Source organism: Triturus cristatus, chromosome 3_1, assembly GCF_964204655.1.
Source record: "Triturus cristatus chromosome 3_1, aTriCri1.1, whole genome shotgun sequence".
NCBI lineage: Eukaryota > Metazoa > Chordata > Amphibia > Caudata > Salamandridae > Triturus > Triturus cristatus.
This window is the reverse complement of record NC_140583.1, coordinates 250,807,295-250,826,095: the sequence shown is the minus strand read 5'-3', so window position 1 is coordinate 250,826,095 and position 18,801 is coordinate 250,807,295. Positions and strand designations below refer to the sequence as shown.

The following is an 18,801-nucleotide window of genomic DNA, read 5'->3' as shown; positions in this document are numbered from 1 at the left end:
AAATCGGGATCACATCCTGAATGTTCTGGACTCTCTCCCAGGGGAAAGGCACAAAATCGAACTGTGCCCAGAATGGCTCCGATGAAAGAGCATCTGAGAAGGATTCAGGTGTGACTTAGGCATGTTGTTAGTAAACCCCCAAAGATGACAGGAGGTTTATTGCAGTTTGGAGGTGGATGACTACTGCCTTGGGCAAGCACGCCAGTCATCGGGGTAGGGGAAGACTAGTACCACAGACCTCCGAAGACGAAGATGAGCTGCCGCCGCACCGTCACTTTTGTGAACACCTAAGGAGCCCTGGTGAGGCCAAAGGGGAGCACAGCAAACTGGAAATGCTCCTGGGGCACCACGACCCTCAGATAGCAGCAATGGACCGGCAGGATGGTAATATCAGAAAAGGGCACCCTGCAGGACCAAAGCCACCCCATCCGGTCTACATAGTCGAGGACAGAGCAGACCTGGGCCAGGGAAAGCATTTTGCACTGCTCCTTTTGGAGAAAGGCATTGTGAGGGCGCAGATTCAATAGGGGTTGCAGACCTTCATCCTTCTTGGGCACCAGAAAGTAGCAGGAATAGCAGCCAGGCCCTACCTTTCGCACCCTCTCGATAGCTACTTTGGGCAAAAGGGCTTGCACTTTTTGTTGGAAAATGGAGAGATGGTTCTCCATCATTTGTTGGGTGGAAGTTGCGACAGGGACAAAAAGGAATGTAAGAGCATATCCCCTGTAAACTATCTGCAGGTACCACCCGTCCAACATGATCTGCTGCCAAACCGGTAAGAATCAATGAATTCTGCCTCCCACTGGTTGGCTGTGCTCTCTGAATGGCATGCCAAAGAGGCTTGGAAGCTGGGGTGACAGAATGGGCATCACGCAGACCTTGTGCACATGGCCACATCAGCCATGACTGCAAAATCCTGTGTCCGCTGAGGGGGTTGGAGAGGCTGGTGGTGCCTCCTCCAAAACCTCAAAAGGAGCACGTAAACAGGTGCGTTTGGTGAGTAGGGGTGGAGAGGCCCAGTAAAAGAGCTGTGGCCTTGTTCTCTATAAACAAAGGGCATGCCCAACAGTGAGGACTGGATGTCGGTACGGAGTCCAGTAGAATACAGTCATGCACGGTAGTGCCGAAAGCTCGCCTAATGGACTTAATGGTGTCAAATCCACAGTGAATAAGGAACTAAGCCACACCACAACCATGTTGAATTGCCTGGGGCCAAGACATGGTAAAGGTAGTCAGGATCACCTGAAAGGTCTTGACCCACTAAATCCCAAAGGCATGTTAGTTTCAGCCCAACAAGCAGCTGGCTTTGACATAGTGGAGGGCTAAGCTAGTGGAAGAAAAGACCCTCTTGCCAAATATTTCTACACGTTTAGAAACTTGCTCAGATTATACCGGTCTGTGGAGGAGCGAACAACATATCTGGTCAAGGACGCTGCAAGAGAAAAGCCGAGATGGCCGGAGCGGTACAATGGCGCAGAAAACTTGACAGCTGACATGGTCAAAGCAAAGAATTTGGTCCAGGCCCCTAATAAAGTGACCGTCAAAGCCATTTTAATGGGAAGAGAGGCTCAGCAGAAGTCTGCCCAGGTTGTAGGGCCTAAGTCAGAACACCAGTTTTGAACTCAATAGTGAGGGAGGGTTAAAAACTTCAGCTGCCCTATGCATAACCATAGAGTAGGAAGCAGATTCCTCAGTGGAGTGCTCAGGAGAAGATAAAAAAGGGGTGAGGGGGAGGGGTTGAGGCCATTAGTCCCCTGCAATACATTGGAATAAGGCTGAGCAAACTAACCACCCTGCTCCTATTCATCAAAATCGGTGCCAAAAAGGGAGTGCAAGGTGGGCTGCCACCCTGGAGGAATAAGACAGTCCAATACAGGAAGTGTTGCCTTGGTTGGATTCAGGCGTGACGTCGACAGAGGTCAGAACAGTGCTGACTCGATATCGGAGAAAACTACTTGAGTCGGCATGGGCTTCGAGGAACCTGTGACCGGCACAGGTCTCAGGGTTAAAGCAGATCTAGAGACAAGAGAGGCTCTGAGGGTCATCTTGCACCCTGGGCAAATCCAACCTGCGGTATCTCATATGAAGGACCTCGCAGCTCCTTCATGCCTGAAGATGCGCCAAAGGACAGTGGAAGGCATCTGAAGAACTGGAGCATGGCCCCACATAACTCTTTGATCTGACGTGGTACGGCATAAGTTGTGGGATTGGCTCTGAAGCGGACTGATTTCGGGAGCAAGATGAGTGGCACCAACCCCCGCTCGGGCGAATGCATGCAAGTGGTGTGAGGAAGCAAAATCTTGCTTTGGCTTCTAGTGTTTCTTATTAGATTTACCTGAAGATTTGGCTTGTGACAAAGAATGGCCTCTGAAGCTGCTCCAACGACTCTGGGAACAGGAATGAGTTCGGGAAAGAAGTCTGGACGCGGACCGTGATTAGGAGCAGCCCCGAATTGGAGTCTTCCTATGCTTGGTAACAGAGTTTCACCTTGCATTCGATGATGGCCTTCGTGCAGTCAGTCCCGGCCTTGGAATCGTGGTACCATAACCCTACCTGGTGGGGATCCATCACAGACGTCTGTTTGTGACATTCTCAATTGGGCTTGCAAACTGTAGTTTTCGGAGGTGCTATCCGTTGTACACTCAAAAAATGTTTTAGGTACAAGTATCAAAGAGACAAGAAAGTGAGCGCCAGATCCACGTTTGATGGAGCAGAAGATAGGAAGTGACATCGGCGCGCAGGAGTGGCGCATATATAGGCCCTGCACATAGTTTCCTGAACGGAACGGAATCAGTGCAGAGCCGCAAGGTGCCACCTTCCTACGCACAGAGATAATGCTGATAAAATTTCTGGATTCAGTCTGAAGCCTGGGGAATGTTCTAAAGGTGAGGAATCTGCGGCTAGAAGTGTCTGTCAGAAATGCACATTACATGCCATAGCCTAGGGCATAAAGGATTACATAAATGTATGAAGGGAGAATTACTCAGTGCAAGGGTCCACAAAGTGACATCTAACACAAGTGAAATAAGATTAAAAAGGCCGAGCAAATAACAGGTCAGAATGTCTACGCCAGAGTTGTACATATGGACATTAAAAAAAAGCATTACCCTGAGACTCCAAAAGCGAAAGCAATGAGGCAGTGAAGGGAGACTCACTCTTACATGCTGGAATCAGTTAACCAAGTAATAGGAGATCTAAACCAAGGTGATTTTTTGTCACGAAGGACTCTAGGAGCTACAATTTCAAATCTAATGGACAGATGAAGGTGGATCAGAACACAAGACTGTCCATGGAGAAGAGCATAGTCAGTTACACTATCTAAGGCAGTTTGTCTGCTGCAAACAGGTTAGAAACTAGAATGATAATGAACCAGAAAGCACCTACTAGAAATGTACTTTTTACTTCAGGACACCCCCCAAACCTCTGACCTATGAGAATCTCTGATATATGATGCTGAACTTAAACCCAGTTCATGCCTATTCTGTTTAATAGGGCCAGGAGCCACACATCTAGTTTTAAGTACTGAGACACGCTGTCAGTATTGTGAATACAAAAGGGGGGTGGGGACTACTGTTGTCATGTGGCTGGCAGGAAAGTAACAGCAAAAAATAAAGTTTAAAACTGGCCAAATATTAAAAAGAAAGCATACGGGAGACCACTGACAGAACTTGAAAGAAAAGGTTAGAAAGGCAGAATGATAGGACCCTGACAGTATGCTGTGGGATCTTGAATGCATAAAGACTCCGGTCAGGATAATGTCCAATGAGAAACTTTGGTTACATGTTGTCTTCTTTGTAGGTACACTCTCTGGTCCATCAGGTCAAGAAAGCAGATCAGGGGATGGTAGGATGGGAGAGTCATAAATCCCATCATTAGAGGAGCCTTTCCGTATCGTTTGGTAAACGAAATTTCAGAAGGGAACATCATCCCCTGGTAAAATGGGATTATCTTGATCCAGCCAGATGGGAGATCCCCGTTGGTTGAATAGGTTAAAAAGCTGAAGAGCATCCTTGTTAGGAGATGATCTTAATTTTGGGAACCACTTTGCTAACAGATCAAGTTCTTAGGATTGGTCAACCTCAATACTTTATAAAAACTTTTAAATGGTATGTATGTGTTGTAAGAATTTAAGAGGCTAAGTATCCTTGGGAATATTCAAGCTACCTCAGAGATAACTTGCAGGTACAGATCTAACATCTGAACACTAGCATTTACCCTTTCTTTCTAGAGGAAGGCGTGTTAGTCCTAGAGGCTGTGTTACACACAAAACTGACAGTCTTCACATAGACAGCAACTGGATCTTTGCTTAACTGACTGGTATCCCCAGCATTCATAACTGCAGCTGCATGTAAAGTCCTTAATAATTCCACCAGTTTATCATTGCTTACTTCTACAATCCTCCAGCCCCCTAAACTTCAAATAGTTTCAACCTGTGGGAAATTGTCCCAAACACACTGACCCTCATCCACAATATTTTTATATGAAGTTTTCTATCACGCCTTAAAGTAAAGGTAAAAAGGAAATTTAGATGCAAAAAATATGGGGGAAGATTACTAGCTCAAAGTTATTAGGAGCACAAAAATCAATGCTCTAAACAGGTTTGTTAGACAACCTCAACTCACCAAGCCAGTGAAATTAGACAGGAAGTCAAATGAAAATATCCAAAATACTTCCCAACAGAAGAGTACTATGTGTGTATCTACTCAATAAAAGTAACAGTTTGCAAGCATATGTTTAAAATTATCCAGGACTTAATACACCAGCCATAGTCTCTACCGAATTTGGTAGTATAAGGAGGCCCAAAGAAAGACAATTGAAGTAAAAGAAACACAAATGTGTGTGTACAGAAGGAAGTGAAGAGTGAACACCTAGATGAGTGGATAGTGCAGTGAAGGCGTGAGAGCCCATTAATTCCTCAGTTTGAGAATATATCACCACCTTCTTTACCCTCCCCCCCCTCGAGTGCTAAGGACATGAAGGTCTCGTGCCATCAGCACCAGTGAGAATGGCTGCACTTATGATTTAATTTATTTATTTGAGGTTCTATAGAGCGCGAACATGACCCGTTAGGGTATCAGAGCGCTTTACAGGGATAAACATGTTACGTACAGTATAAGGCATAGGCAAGAAAAATAAGGAATGGGGGTTTGGGTATTGAACAACAATAGGACAAAGCCAGAGATATATACAATTATCAGTGCAGAACCAAAATCAGCAAGCGACATGTAAGCGATAAAAAGGGAAAACCAGCAATTGTATACGAGGGGACAGAAGATAGCAAAAGGCAGAGGGAACCGGCAGAACATTTGAAGGAGTGAGAGTTGGTACACAGAGAGTGCCAAGCAGTATAGATTATGCATAAAAACAAAAGTCATGATAAAAGGCAGTATGTGCGATCAAGGAGAGTTATTGGAGGAATTTGCTCATTAGGAAGGTTTTTGCTTTCTATTTGAAGATTGACAGAGAAGGTATTCTTCTGATGGAGGATGGTAGCGAATTCCTGATTCTTGGAGCAGCCACAGAGAACACTCGGTTATAAGTTTTTTCCTTGCGGAAGCAGGATGGCTGGAGCACACGCTCTCTGGCAGACCAGGAGTCTCTGAGTTTCCCAGATACCACAATTTTCTGGGGAAGGCATGGTGGGGAGTTCATGTACAGGGGTTTGTGTGTGATGCAGGCCAGCTTGAGATGGATTCTGGCCTCGAGAGGAAGCCAGTTCAAGGCCTTCAGATGTGGTAAAATGTAGAAACATTTTCTTGAGCCAGATAAGAGTCTAGCTGCTGCGTTGAGGCACACTTTTAGAGGGGCCGTAGAAGTATTTAGTAGACCAGATAGGGTAGAGCAGCCGTATTCAATTCTGGAGATAACTAGCGCCTGAACTGCGGTTTTTAGGTCATCAGTTTCAAGGAAGGGTTTTAGTTTTCTCAAGTAGCTCAGATGTAACCTGAGCGTTTTGGCCATCGAGTTGATGTGTTCGCGCATATTCAGGTTGCTGTTCAAGGTTATACCAAGAGATTTGGCAGAATCCACTATGGTCGGTGTGCAGTTGAGTGCTGTGATGGAAGTAATCCATTCCCAGATGTCATTGGAGTTATTAAGGGGGAAGATGAGGAGGAACTCCGTTTTTTGGGCATTCAGTTTGAGCTGGTTATTGGCGAGCCATTGAACAGTCAGTTTCAGGGCGTCGTTCAGGTGGGCAATCTCCTCCAGAGAAGAGATTGTGATGTATTTCTGGGTTTCATCAGCGTACATGTGGAAGGAGATGTTGGCCGTGCGAAGAATTTCAGCTAAGGGTTCAAGGTAGAGATTAAAGAGGGTAAGGGACAGAGCAGAGCCTTGAGGGACACGGATTGATATCGGGTAGGGAGCAGATAGGTTGCTGTTAACTAAGAATCTCTGGGTGCGGTTCTGGAGGAAGGAACCAAACCATTTGATGACAGCACCTCCTAGACTCATCCGGTGTTCGAGGCGTTCGAGAAGTTTCTCAAGGTTGATGGTGTTGAATGCCGAAGAGAGGCCCAGAAGTATCAGGAGGAAGGTTTTGCCATGGTCGAGGACTTGGAGAGCATCATCAACGATGTGAAGAATAGTAGTTTCAGTGCTGTGTCCAGGCCTGAACCAGATTGGAAATCGTCAAGCAGATTGAAATTAGCGATATGTTGGCTGAGTTGTAGCTGCACACATTTCTCCGGCACTTTCGCAAGAAGAGGAATATTAGAAATTGGTCTGAAGCTGTCTGGAATTTCCGGATTCAGAGTGGGTTTTTTTTAGGATGGGGATGACTTGCCCGGATTTTAGGGAGTCAGGTTTGGACCCTTGAAGAAGGGAAGCGCTGATGATTGCAGTCCAAATGGGAGCGATGAGTAGGGAGAGGGTCTATGACCATCTCGTCCTTAGCACTTAAGATGTTATGAAATCTAACTCTTCAATGGTTTTCAACCGAAAATGCAGTCACAAACCACTGGATTACGAATTCCATTTCAATAAATCTTAAAGCGTTTATATTGCACAGTGAACTTTTAGGAGGACAGTAGCGGCTGCTACTAGATGGGGGTGTTGGGGAAGGGCGACAGGGGAGGATTAATTAATAAATAAATAAACACTTAACTTAAAAGGCCAGCCGCTCCCTCCCCTACGGCTTCTTCCTTCTTCTTCTGCAGTCCGGTCGGCAGCAGGAAGCACCAGGCACACAGGCTCCCCTGAGCCAATCACAACACTGCTGCGTTGTGATTAGTCTGAGCGACGTGGATTGGCGCTCAGACTCAAACAGGGAGTCTGTGAATGTTCCTGACCAAGCTGTGTAATGCAGCCTGGTCAGGAACATGTAAAGTGCGCATGAACTGTTTGGTCGGCCCAAGAGGGCCGGCCAAACAGTTCAATGCGCAATTGGGGAGTGCAAACCCCTCCTCTCCTTGTCAGCGCTGCCATCCCCCACACTGCACACATGCTGCATGCAATAGGAAAAATAAAATGACAATAACGATACGTAATTGTCATTTTATTTGTCCTTTTTGCACAGTGGGGCAACACTCCTCCGCCTTAGCGAGGAGCCTGCTTCTGCAAGAAGATAGCTGAAAGAATTAGAAGAAAAGACTCAGACCTAAGCATTATCCTCAACTCGCCCCCATTGTCATTCCTACATAAACTGAGGTACATAATCCTACTCGGTGCCCTCAAAATAATATGCGCCATCTGTACGTTCTACTCAATTTATGCTTAATCCCTAATGTTTTCATTGCGGCATGTTATGTTATCTGCTTCTCTGTGCTGATGTTTGTTTTAAACCATGAGCATGTGCACTAAATAGCAATTTGGCTAGTTTGCTAAATAATAAACACTCAGCTTCATAAATTAGAGAGAAAGGACATACCCTGTAGTGAGCAAGTACTCACCTCTATCCTTATCACACTGAAGTCAGGAACAGGAGGGTCATAGAGAGAGGCACACGGATCAGAGGGACTGAGCACAGCAGGGAACAACTTAGTGTGGGCGGGAGCAGGACTGTAGCTCAGCATTTGGCACAGAGTGTTCACATCAATGTACTTTGGTGTCAGCCCAGCCCGAACTGTGTTGTCCGAGCAGGCCATACACTCAATGCAGTCTGTGGAAAGAATAGGATTTGGTGAATCACAATGCAAGAGGTATCATGTGCTCGTTGAAATATCAACCTTGGAAATAATAATTAGAAATCAAAAGAACAACACATACATGCATGCACAGTCCCCTTGTGAAAAACAGCTGAAGTACAAAATATTCAGCTCAAGAGGAGCAGAACAATGAGCTGAAGGGCTAAATGCCACTGTCTAGTTTGTTGCGTTCTTGTTCTGTCGTCGATAGTGCAGTTTTTCCTCTATCTGAAGTGGTATTTCTATCCAAAGAGATTCGTCGTCATTCACCCACCTCTCTCCTCCTAGTAAAAGACAACATTCTAACAAAGAGACAAAACTGCTGTAGACTCTCCTGAAATATACATGCTGAGGGCATTAGTGAATCTCCATCAGAAAATACAGCACATAGGGCCAGATGTACAAACATGAAGAATACCTATTTCCTAATTGCAATTCTCTCTGAATCGCAATTGGGTGATCGGTAATCCTGATGTAGGAAACTCACAGAGCTTCATGTAGGATTTCCTTGTGGGTCGCAGTCGACATACCTCATGAATATTAATGGGGTAGGTCACAGTTGGCAACCAATTAGGAATCACAGCAATCACAGGAATGGTGGCCTGGTGAGGTAAGAGGACCACCATGTTTGTGACTGCTTTTTAATAAAGCGATCTTTTACAAAAAAGGTTTTGAATGTAGCTCCTTTTCTTAAAGGAAAACGGGATGCTTTTGGAAAAAAAAATTAAGCCTTGAAGTTTCATTTTTTAAGAGCAGGCAGTGGTCCCATGGACCACTGCCTGCTCTTAAATTTTTTTTTTTTTTTTCATTCTCAAAGGGGAAGGGAACCCCTTGCTCTTTGCGAATGGGTCACCACCAGTTTTAAACTGGTCGTAAAGTATTACTGTTTTGCAACCGGAATTCGGTCTAAAAACAGTAATACATACCATACTGATTCAGTATCTGGAAGGGGAGCCCCTAAACATGCCCCTTCCAAATACCGAATCACAAATGCAAAATGTGATTCGGTGACAAGGCACCGAATCACATTTTGTACATTTAAAATAGCATTTTTCTGGTCGTAATGGGGAATCGGGCCGTTTGCAACCGTAACATGCTTTGCACATCTGGCACTAGGTGACCTAGGCAATAGGTGACTCTAAATTAAAATACACACTAACTTAATGGATGATCAGACCAATCCGGTCTGAAGTGAGCCCTGCAGAAGAAGCACATCATTTTCCTACGGAAACATACATACTTTGCTGGTGCAGAAAACTAATGTTCCAAGCTACTGTGCTTGTCCATAATGTTTCTTTTCAGATTGGTCTGTATAAACCACAGCTTTTGAGCCAATATATGTGGAACATTGTCCCAAATAAAGACATTTTACTCCATAAATCTCTGCAGTAGGGGATGATATTAAAGCGCTCCTATTCCAGCCCTGAGCACCTCTGTACCACTGCAACATCCCAATCCACCTGAATGCGGCAAACTTTAGTAGCTTCCATGAGAATAGTTGTTCTTCCTATAGCTCTCTTCCGATGCTCCAACTCCATCATATATATATATATTTTTTTGCGGTGCCCTCTCTTTAATTTAGCCCCACCTTTATGGACCAACACAAAAGTGAATATGCTATATGAATGTAAAAGCTCATATGAAATCATCAATGCATTCAGCAATTATCAGCAGGTGAACACATTTTGCCCCCGCACCCGGAAGATTCTGCATTCAATTTAACTGAGCTATACTTGCTAAGCATTTGCCAAACATCATGCAAATTGGTCAAATGGAGCTAAAGTTCTAGACAAAAACAACATATTTTTACTGTTTGATGTATCTTTAAATTTTAACTTGTTAACAGAAGAATTTTCAAACACTTATATATTAAAACTACTGCACAGAATTATACTAAATGAGCGAAGTGCTACTTTCATGCCAAGTTTGGTATAAATCAGTTCAGAGGTTTTTACTGTAACTCCATCATATATGTTCATTTCTCCTCTTTAATACATGGGTCTCCTCACAAAGCACCCACCATCCTGTCCCCATTTAGCTTGAGTAGTTCCAGGCTTTCAGGACAATGTGTGGGGCACCCAATGGCCTCTTCACGTTTCGCTCATGGGGGTTTAGCAGGCTTCCAATCTATTTCCTCACTCGCAGTAACGCTAGCATTTTACATTTTCAGCGTGCTTATCCAGTGGACTTAACAATTTCAGGATAAAAGCTTATATCAAGTGCTACTTGCTCAGAATACTGAGGCAGAACTACTGACAAAACTGCCAGAAGATTGATTATGTCAACAGTATTGCAAACTCTCCACTGGCTACTCATTCGATCTTGGCCATCAAGGTCATAACAATTGTCCATAAAGCCCTCCACCTCAAATCAGCCTACTTTCTGGCCAATACATTTTCCTTCTACCCCCTCACATCAGCAAGCCAATGTTTGTTTGCCACCACTAGCACCAGAATAGTCTCTTAAGGAAAGTGTGATTTATCTACAGCAATTGCTCTTTATCTACAGAGGTGAAACCGACAGTTGAACTTTAGTCCTTTGAATCTGCGGGCAGAAAGAAATATACTCTATTTAAGACGCCCACAGACAACTGGGTTTTTAATTATCACCTTCCAGCCTTTTCCCTAGTCACCGTTAGGTTTTAAGGTTGCAACCTTCTTGAGCTCCAAGGAGCATCCGTACAAAAGCTCTTTACAAATAAATGACAAACTAAAAATAAATGATATAACATGGGATCTTCTGACACCACTTATGTTTCCTTAGTGTTCGCGGCTGCAATAGGTCTTCAGGCATGGGGGCTGGGTGCCTTAACTCCCTCTTCTTCTTCTCTGCCGGTCATGCTCCTCAGTAATCTACCACTGTACTTCCGGCAAAGTTCAGGCTCACTCTTTGATACTGTCCTTACGTGATCCTCAGCGAACGTCACTCCTTGGCACTATCCGTCTCTGGTCCAAGCCCAAAGACTGGACCATTTACTCTACTTTGTTATGAATGAGCTTGTTTTGACCTGCATTATTTAAAAAGCCTTTTTAACAGATTCCTACAGCTCACATGTCCTTTATACACCGGAAGCAGTATCCGAAGCATGCTATAACATCCAATAGAGTTTGGTTTTGCAACAGACTCTTTCTCTATGCTGCAGTGTTTACTTCTGAGCATAGTACCTCAATGTTGTTCCAGCGTAGAGCATGCATATATAGGGCATCAGACTGGCAATTATGAACATCGAAGGAATGGAAGCAAATAAATGATTTAATAGCTCTGAAACTTAATTTATGTTAATTACAAAGGTTCAAAGTCTGACAAAGCTTGTGAGACAGTACTTAAACCACTGAAGTGCAAGGTATATTTCTTAAAGTGAGGATTGAAAGCTAATAAATAGGCTATAATACGCATCTACTCAAGTCAAGAATGGGCTTAGACTGGTCAATGCTCCTACCATCTAGTGTGATCTGTAGGTCACGAGGCTCAATTCTAGGAACACTAACTCAGGCTTTCTGCTTTCTTGATCTTGGCACTGGAATTTCGGACCCTAGTACCTTTTCCATGGAGCATAAATTAGAATTCAACACTATTTTCCCACAAGATCTTCACCAGGTTTTACAGGTCCTACATGTGTGGGCAAATAGCGTGGAGAACGCTATTTTGGCATGGATAAAAAGGATGTGTGCAATCCACACATGGGCAAATACCCTTAGTCTCCCCTAACTCTCCCTCATCCTATGCCGCCCTCCCATCATTATTTGGAATCCCAATTTGGGATAACATCGTCATCCGTCCAGCGGACAAAGGTGGCAATGTGGTAATTTTGGACAGGGACAAATACATCGCAGAAGCAGTCAGACAACTCTCAGACATTAGATAATATGAACACATAAGTATGGAGAACTACAACACCAGCATCATATGCTTATGGGACAAACTCACCACTTGGAGAGAGAAGGGCCTTCTTGAATGGGAAGAATATACATATCTAAAAAATGATCATCCAATTCTTCCAGCCCTTTACTTACTACCTAAACTACACAAGGACCCCACTGATCCTCCTGGACGTCCAATTGTTTCTTCCAGGGGCAGTGTGTCAGAACATGTCTCCAAATATATTGACCACTTTCTCAGAGACTATGTCAGTAACCTACCCAGTTACATCAGGGACACGAAAGATTTCCTCAAAAAGATTGACGGTATCAAGTGGGAGATGAACTCTTGTCTCATTACACTAGATGTTCAGTCATTATATACGATCATTGACCACCAACAAGGAATAGAGGCCTGTGAACATTATCTCAACACCAGACCCTTACGCCTTAGAGACCACAGCATGATGATTTTGGACATGATCAATTACTGTCTCACCAATAACATTTTTCTTTTTAATGGTGAACTGTACAGGCAAGTGGTTGGGACGGCTATGGGTTCTTGCTTTGCTCCCAGCCTGGCAAATCTCTTTATGGGAAGGTGGGAGGAATTAGTCTTCTCCAACCCCAACTACAAAAAGGATCTAGAACATGTCACAACATGGATGCGCTACATTGATGACTTGTTTATCATATGGAATGGCAACGAAGAACAAGCCATCCAATTCATTGATAAACTTAACATCAACAGCAATAACATTGTACTGACAAGCCACATCAACAAGAACAGTGCCGAATACCTAGATGTCAGATTGGACATCATAGACCATTCCATACAGACAACTCTGTTCAGAAAGGCCACTGCAGGCAACAGTGTCCTGCATGCCCTCAGCAGTCACCCTGAGACACTTAAGTGGAGTATTCCCTATGGTGAGCTGCTGAGGGCCAAGAGAAATTGCAGTACCCAAGTCGCCTATGAAAATGTCAGTAGAGAGATGATGACACGGTTCAAAACTAGAGGTTACCCTAACTGGGTACTCCGCAAAGCCAAGGACAGAGCAGACGCCATACCCAGAGATCTTACCATTTCTGACAAACCTGTTGAAACCTCAGATGAGAACAATGACACAACTAGAATGATTATGACTTTCAATTCAGATTCCAAAAACATACACAAAATTGTAGCAAAAAATTGGGATATCCTGAAATGTGATAATGTTATTGGTATGACTGTCCCCAATAGACCCAGTATCACCTATCGGAAGGGTAGAAGCATCAGAGATTTGGTAGTAAGAAGCGATGTTACCATATACCCCACTAGACAACAACATGGCTTGGAGGGATTTTTCCCGTGTGGGCACTGTAAAGCCTGTAAGAACAGCACGTTTCGTAACAAAGTTACCTACAATGGCATCACCAAAGAGATCAAGGAATTCCTTACATGCAGTACCACCTTTGTGATCTATGCTATAGAATGCCCTTGCAATTTGTGGTATATAGGCAGCACCACTCTTCTTGCTAAAAAGCGTGTTCTCGAACACTATCGAGCCATTGCACATAATGATGATAAGTACCCCGTGGCTCGTCATTTCAAAGCCAAACATTTTTCCAATCCTGCACTCTTAAAATTCTTCATCCTTGAACAGATTACTAAGAATCCCAGAGGAGGCAACAGGGTACTTAAATTGAGGCAGCGTGAGTCCAAATACATAATAGATTTTCAAACGAAAGACCCAGGGGGCCTTAATCAGGATGAGGAATTAGCTGTTCACCTGAGAGAATGATGTGCAGGGTTGTCATTATGTCCTTGGTTCTTTTTCCCCCCCTTTTCTTGTTCCTGTTCTCAGTTGCAATATGAGATGTTTTTAACTTTCTAACCAACTCTCTCTCCTCATTAGATTGTGTTTCATGAAGTATTGCGATAACTTTCTAAGCAACTTTTAACATTATGTTTTTTTCTTCTTTGTTTCCAGGAAGCAAGGAAGGTGCCCAAACACCGTCACTCACCCCACACGGGCTACCTACCCTTCCTTCCCTCCTTCACTCCTTGAGCACGGTGATTGATGATCTTTGTTTCTTCCATTAAGACAACCGGATGACCATGGTATAGTTCAATCCATCTTTGTATTTTACAACACAGTTATGGCAGAATTTATTGTTTTACTGCCCGTTTACGCCACTGTTCTGTCATGTGTCAAGGGCATCTTCTTGATTGGTGTTTCATGCACAGGCCACTTGGCCACCCATTCTAGATGGACACCTTCAGATGGACACCTCCATAAGGACATTTATTCCGTGACATTTTTTCCAGTTTACACTTATCTTTGTACTCAAATAGTACTTCGTGCATTTGCAGCATGTGTCTAATGCCCTTCACGCTCTTTGATTTGTCACTTGACAGTTTAAAAGTTCTTTCAACTTTTGTAAAAATATTTTGCTGAACTAATTGGTAGTACAGTGTATGCAACTACTGGGGCATGAATATGAGAGGACATTTATTCCGTGACATTTTGTCCAGTTTACACTCATCTTTGTACTCCAATAGTACTTCGTGCATTTGCAGCACATGTCTAATGCCCTTCACGCTCTTTGATTTGTCACTTGACAGTTCATAAGTTTATTCAACTTTTGTAAAAATATTTTGCTGAACCAATTGGTAGAACGGTGTATGTAACTACTGGGGCATGAATATTATAACGCATTTGCGCACTACGCATGTATTTGTTTGCATCTCATGTCACTTTTACAACATGGCCCAGGATTGCCTTCATAACACACCGAAGGCACGACATCAAATATTCGCGCATGGTGACTTTACTGACTGTTTCACTCGGCACATCTGTGCCACATTATTGCAATGCTATTTTAGCTATAATCTTTTATTTTGAATACCACCCTGGCGTTGATAAATTAATTTTGTATGGCGAGTACTGAATGAAATATACTCACTTGTAATACAGCACACTACATTCCAAGATGTCTGCCATTGTTCAATCGTCCAGTCAGTGGTTGTCCTATGTTGATGTCGACTGAAGTAACTTTATCAATCACCATGTTGTACACAATCTTTCACGTGAACAAGGCTTTCGAGCTGAAACGCGTAGTGAATTAAAACACCCCTTTCAAGAGATCCCCGTTTGTGGTCTGTTCTTCTGAGAGCGTACGAAGAATTGCTTTCGCATCTTTGGATATATATATATATTGTTAGAAAACCCCGGGCAACCGGGTTAGCAGTCACCCGGTTTTTCCCAACACAAGGGGTAGCTTGGCTCGAGCGGTCGGGGGTCAGGCACCGTGTTAAGCGTACGTCACACCCTCACAATAACCATGCGTTCATCCGTTCCAAAAACGACTACACCGTAAAAATTTATGAAAGAATCTCTTTGTGTTTATCTTAATTTTTCTCTTAGTTGCAGGGTTATGACACAAATACAATACGAAAGGATTTTCTTCAGAAATAGCAGGTCAATTAGATAATAACACTTTGCAGGTGCAATAAATAGGATTAGGTCATAAATACACAAGGAATAAATAGAGGTGCGATAAATACATAGGGCAAATAAATACTGTCAGACAATAAATACAAGGCAGGAATAAATACGGTCAGACAATAAATAAAACACCTTCAATAAATAATATAAGCAATCAAACAATTGCAAATCAGATCACATTTATGAGGTAGATTGATTTTACCATGCCCAAGTACAGCTTATGGTCACTGGGGTGGCCTGGGGATGTCCCACCTAGAGTGGTCAAGGCTGGGGCCTAAGCTGAGGTAGAATGAGGGAAACCTAAGGTTCTGATTCTTCCAACTACACAGTCCCTCACACAGGTCCCTGCACCAGTCTCAGTTCACCCTCTAGCACTCTCAGGTTGGTCCTAACACCCCTCTAGCCCCTAGAATGGTCTTTTAGGGCTCCACAGGGCCTCAGATGCCCTTTCTACCACTTACTGCCCTTTTCACGAAGTTCGGCTCCGCTCGGCGCCGGGTCGACGTCGCTGGGCGGCTCCGGTTCGGTGTTGCGTCGATCTGTTCCACTTGACGCCGTGTTGATGCCGTCGGGCGGTTCCGATTCGATGTCGCTGGCCGGCCTCGGCTCGATGTTGCGTCGATCTGCTTTACCTGACGTCGGGTCGATGCCGTGAGGCGGCTCCGGATGGATGTCGCTGGGCGGCCTCGGCTCGATGTCGTGTTCCGGCGTCACAGGGTCACGGTTCCCCCGCTTCCGGGCGACTCCGGAGTGCGACCTCCACTCCCGACCTCCGTCGGCTCCACTTCGGGTTCCGGCGACTCCGGAGTGCGATCTCCACTCCCGACCTCCTGCGCGCTTTACTTCAGCTTCCGGCGACTCCGGAGGGCGGACTTCACTCCCCCGTCGACGCCTCACCTCGACCTCAGGTGACTTCTACTCGACCTCCGGTGTCTCTCCACGACCTCCATCGGCGCCCTCACTCGACCTCTAGCGGCTCCGGGTACGACGTCTGCCTTCTGTCAGCGCCGCTTCTCCACCTCGGGCTCCAGGTCTCCAGGCTTCTCGACGTCGGGTCTCCAGGAGGATTCCACCAAACAGGTCAGGAACTTGCTGTTCTTCTCCTTTAAGGCCTGTTCCGGCTGTTCAGGTCCTTAAGATGATTTTCTGGTCTTTATCCCACACAGGGCTTTAGGCTGGGCTTGGTCAGTAGGGACTAGTATCAAGGGTGGGTTTCTGAACCCCACTCCAGGCACAAGTTTCCACCCCTGCTGCCTTACTCCTTCCTCCTTCTGTTTCTCTGTCCTCTCTCCTCTCCAGTCAGGTGCCAACTGCCTACTCCAACTGCCAACTCTGAGCTGGCTTCCCAACATTCTAAACCTGCCTCACACTGTCACAGGATTCTAGAATGTTCTGGAAGGTACTAGTAGGTTCCAGCTATGTCTCAGGTGACAATGGGTGGCCACCATTTTGTGTTTCAGGCCCTCAGACAGAAGTTCCAGGGGTAGGGAAAATGGCTCCCTGACCCTGCATCAACACTAAAAAGTCTGGTGGTTCCCAAAAAGGAAAAATACTAACAGGGTTTGAGGCAAAAGTGGGACAAAATAAATAATGATGAGGAGGGACCACCCAAAGGGCTGACAGGTCTAACATATATATATACACACACACATATATATATATATATATATATATATACACACACACATATACACACACACACACACACACACACACACACACACACACACACACACCACACACCCACACACACACACACAAAAATATTAAGTGCAGGTGCTCAATTTCTTTTTAGGAGGCCACACCCTTTTTCCCAGCTTTGTCCACTTCTCCCAGAGGCTGCACCCACTTCCTTTATTGGTTCCACCCACATCCACAAGCCTCAACACATCTCAGCCACCTCCTCACATATTGAGTTGCGCAAGAAGCTGAAGACCTGGCTCTTCACATAAGCACCTCGGGGACCTCAGACCAAGGAGCCACAAGCCGAGCTGATTCCGGTGACCTGGTTGGTGAATAGGTCCTGGAGTACTCCGAGTCCGAAGTATGAATGACCCTCCTCCGCTTGTGGGCAGACCTCGAAGAGGAAGCACTAGAAGCAGTGCCCCTGGACGGTGAACGTCGACACCGTCTTGACCTTGAACTCCCAGACGTGGAGATGCTGACTACAGAGGGTGACAGGCTTCTCGACGACGAGCTCCTTCTCGACGTAGACTTTCTTCTCAACGTCGACTTTTTCCTAGACGTCGATTTTCCTCTCAACGTCGACTTTCTCCTCAACGGCGTTGATCTTCTCGTCGCCGGCGACCTGCGCGTCGAACGGCGAGCGCCGATGTCTCTTGGAATCAGATCGACGGCGATGATGTGTCGACGTCGTCTGTGGATGTGTCGACATCGTCTGTGAAGTCCTCGACGTCAACCTCGTCCGAGGTCTCGACGTCCTTCCCCTCGACGTTTATCTTCGACGTCGTTTGGACCCAGAGCCCTGGGTCGACGGGGAGCATACCAGGCCTCGACGTCGACGTTGTAGCCTTCGACGTCGACCGTGACCTGCGTCATTTCTGAGCCTTCTTTCGACTGGGGAGCCCCCCAGGAGCCCGAGGTATGGGTTGTGGAAGAGGAAAGGCTCTCTCCATGCCCAGATGTCCCACTTGCAGCCTGTTGTCTTCTCTGCTCCAGGCCTTGAAGACAAATCTTCTCTCTGTCATGTAGGGTCCCCCTGGAGAATGACTTGCAGATGACACAGGAGTCAGGAGCATGAGATGAAGGAAGACAGAATATACAAACCCTGTGAGAGTCCGATTTTGCCTTCTTCCTGCCACATTCTGGGCACTTGTCAAATAAAGATGGAATTTTGACAAGGAAAAAAAGTGTCTAAACTGCCCCAAAATGCCAGCAAACGGAAGGTAAGGCCTCAGACGTCAAGTGAAATACTCAAATTATCAAAAAAGCTCAAATATTTGAAGATATACCACTAAAGTTAGAGCTCAATGCTCCAGGGTCCTGCTAGCAGGAGCTGGAAATAAGAACTGAAAGTAACTAGCCTTTGGCTGTGCATCATGGAATACCAAGGGTCTCTGGAGGGTTCCTTAAAGGCACGGTATCCTTTTACAGACACATAATAGCAGCCTACGGGGGCTTATCTGTCCAACCCTTCCTCTCTATCATGACAAAGGATTTTTGTGAAGGGGAGTTTCTCTATGTGTGAAACTTAGCAAAATGTTTAAAATTCAGTATTATCTGGCTTTCCTTTTTCACTTCAGGATGAAGTACTGGCTAGAGTAGCCTTGTTTATTTCAGGCTGCATTATTTGTCTTTATTTTCTCT

The 18,801-nt window shown here is 45.1% G+C and overlaps 1 protein-coding gene across 1 annotated transcript in view; it reads right to left on the bottom strand.

Annotated features, from left to right (window-relative positions):
- Positions 1 to 18,801, bottom strand: part of MPI (mannose phosphate isomerase) — a 109,053-nt gene that overhangs the window by 16,511 nt on the left and 73,741 nt on the right. The window contains exon 7 of the mRNA XM_085643812.1: positions 7,893 to 8,101. Coding sequence (XP_085499938.1) covers positions 7,893 to 8,101 — 209 coding nt within the window. The remainder of the gene's footprint in view (positions 1 to 7,892; positions 8,102 to 18,801) is intronic.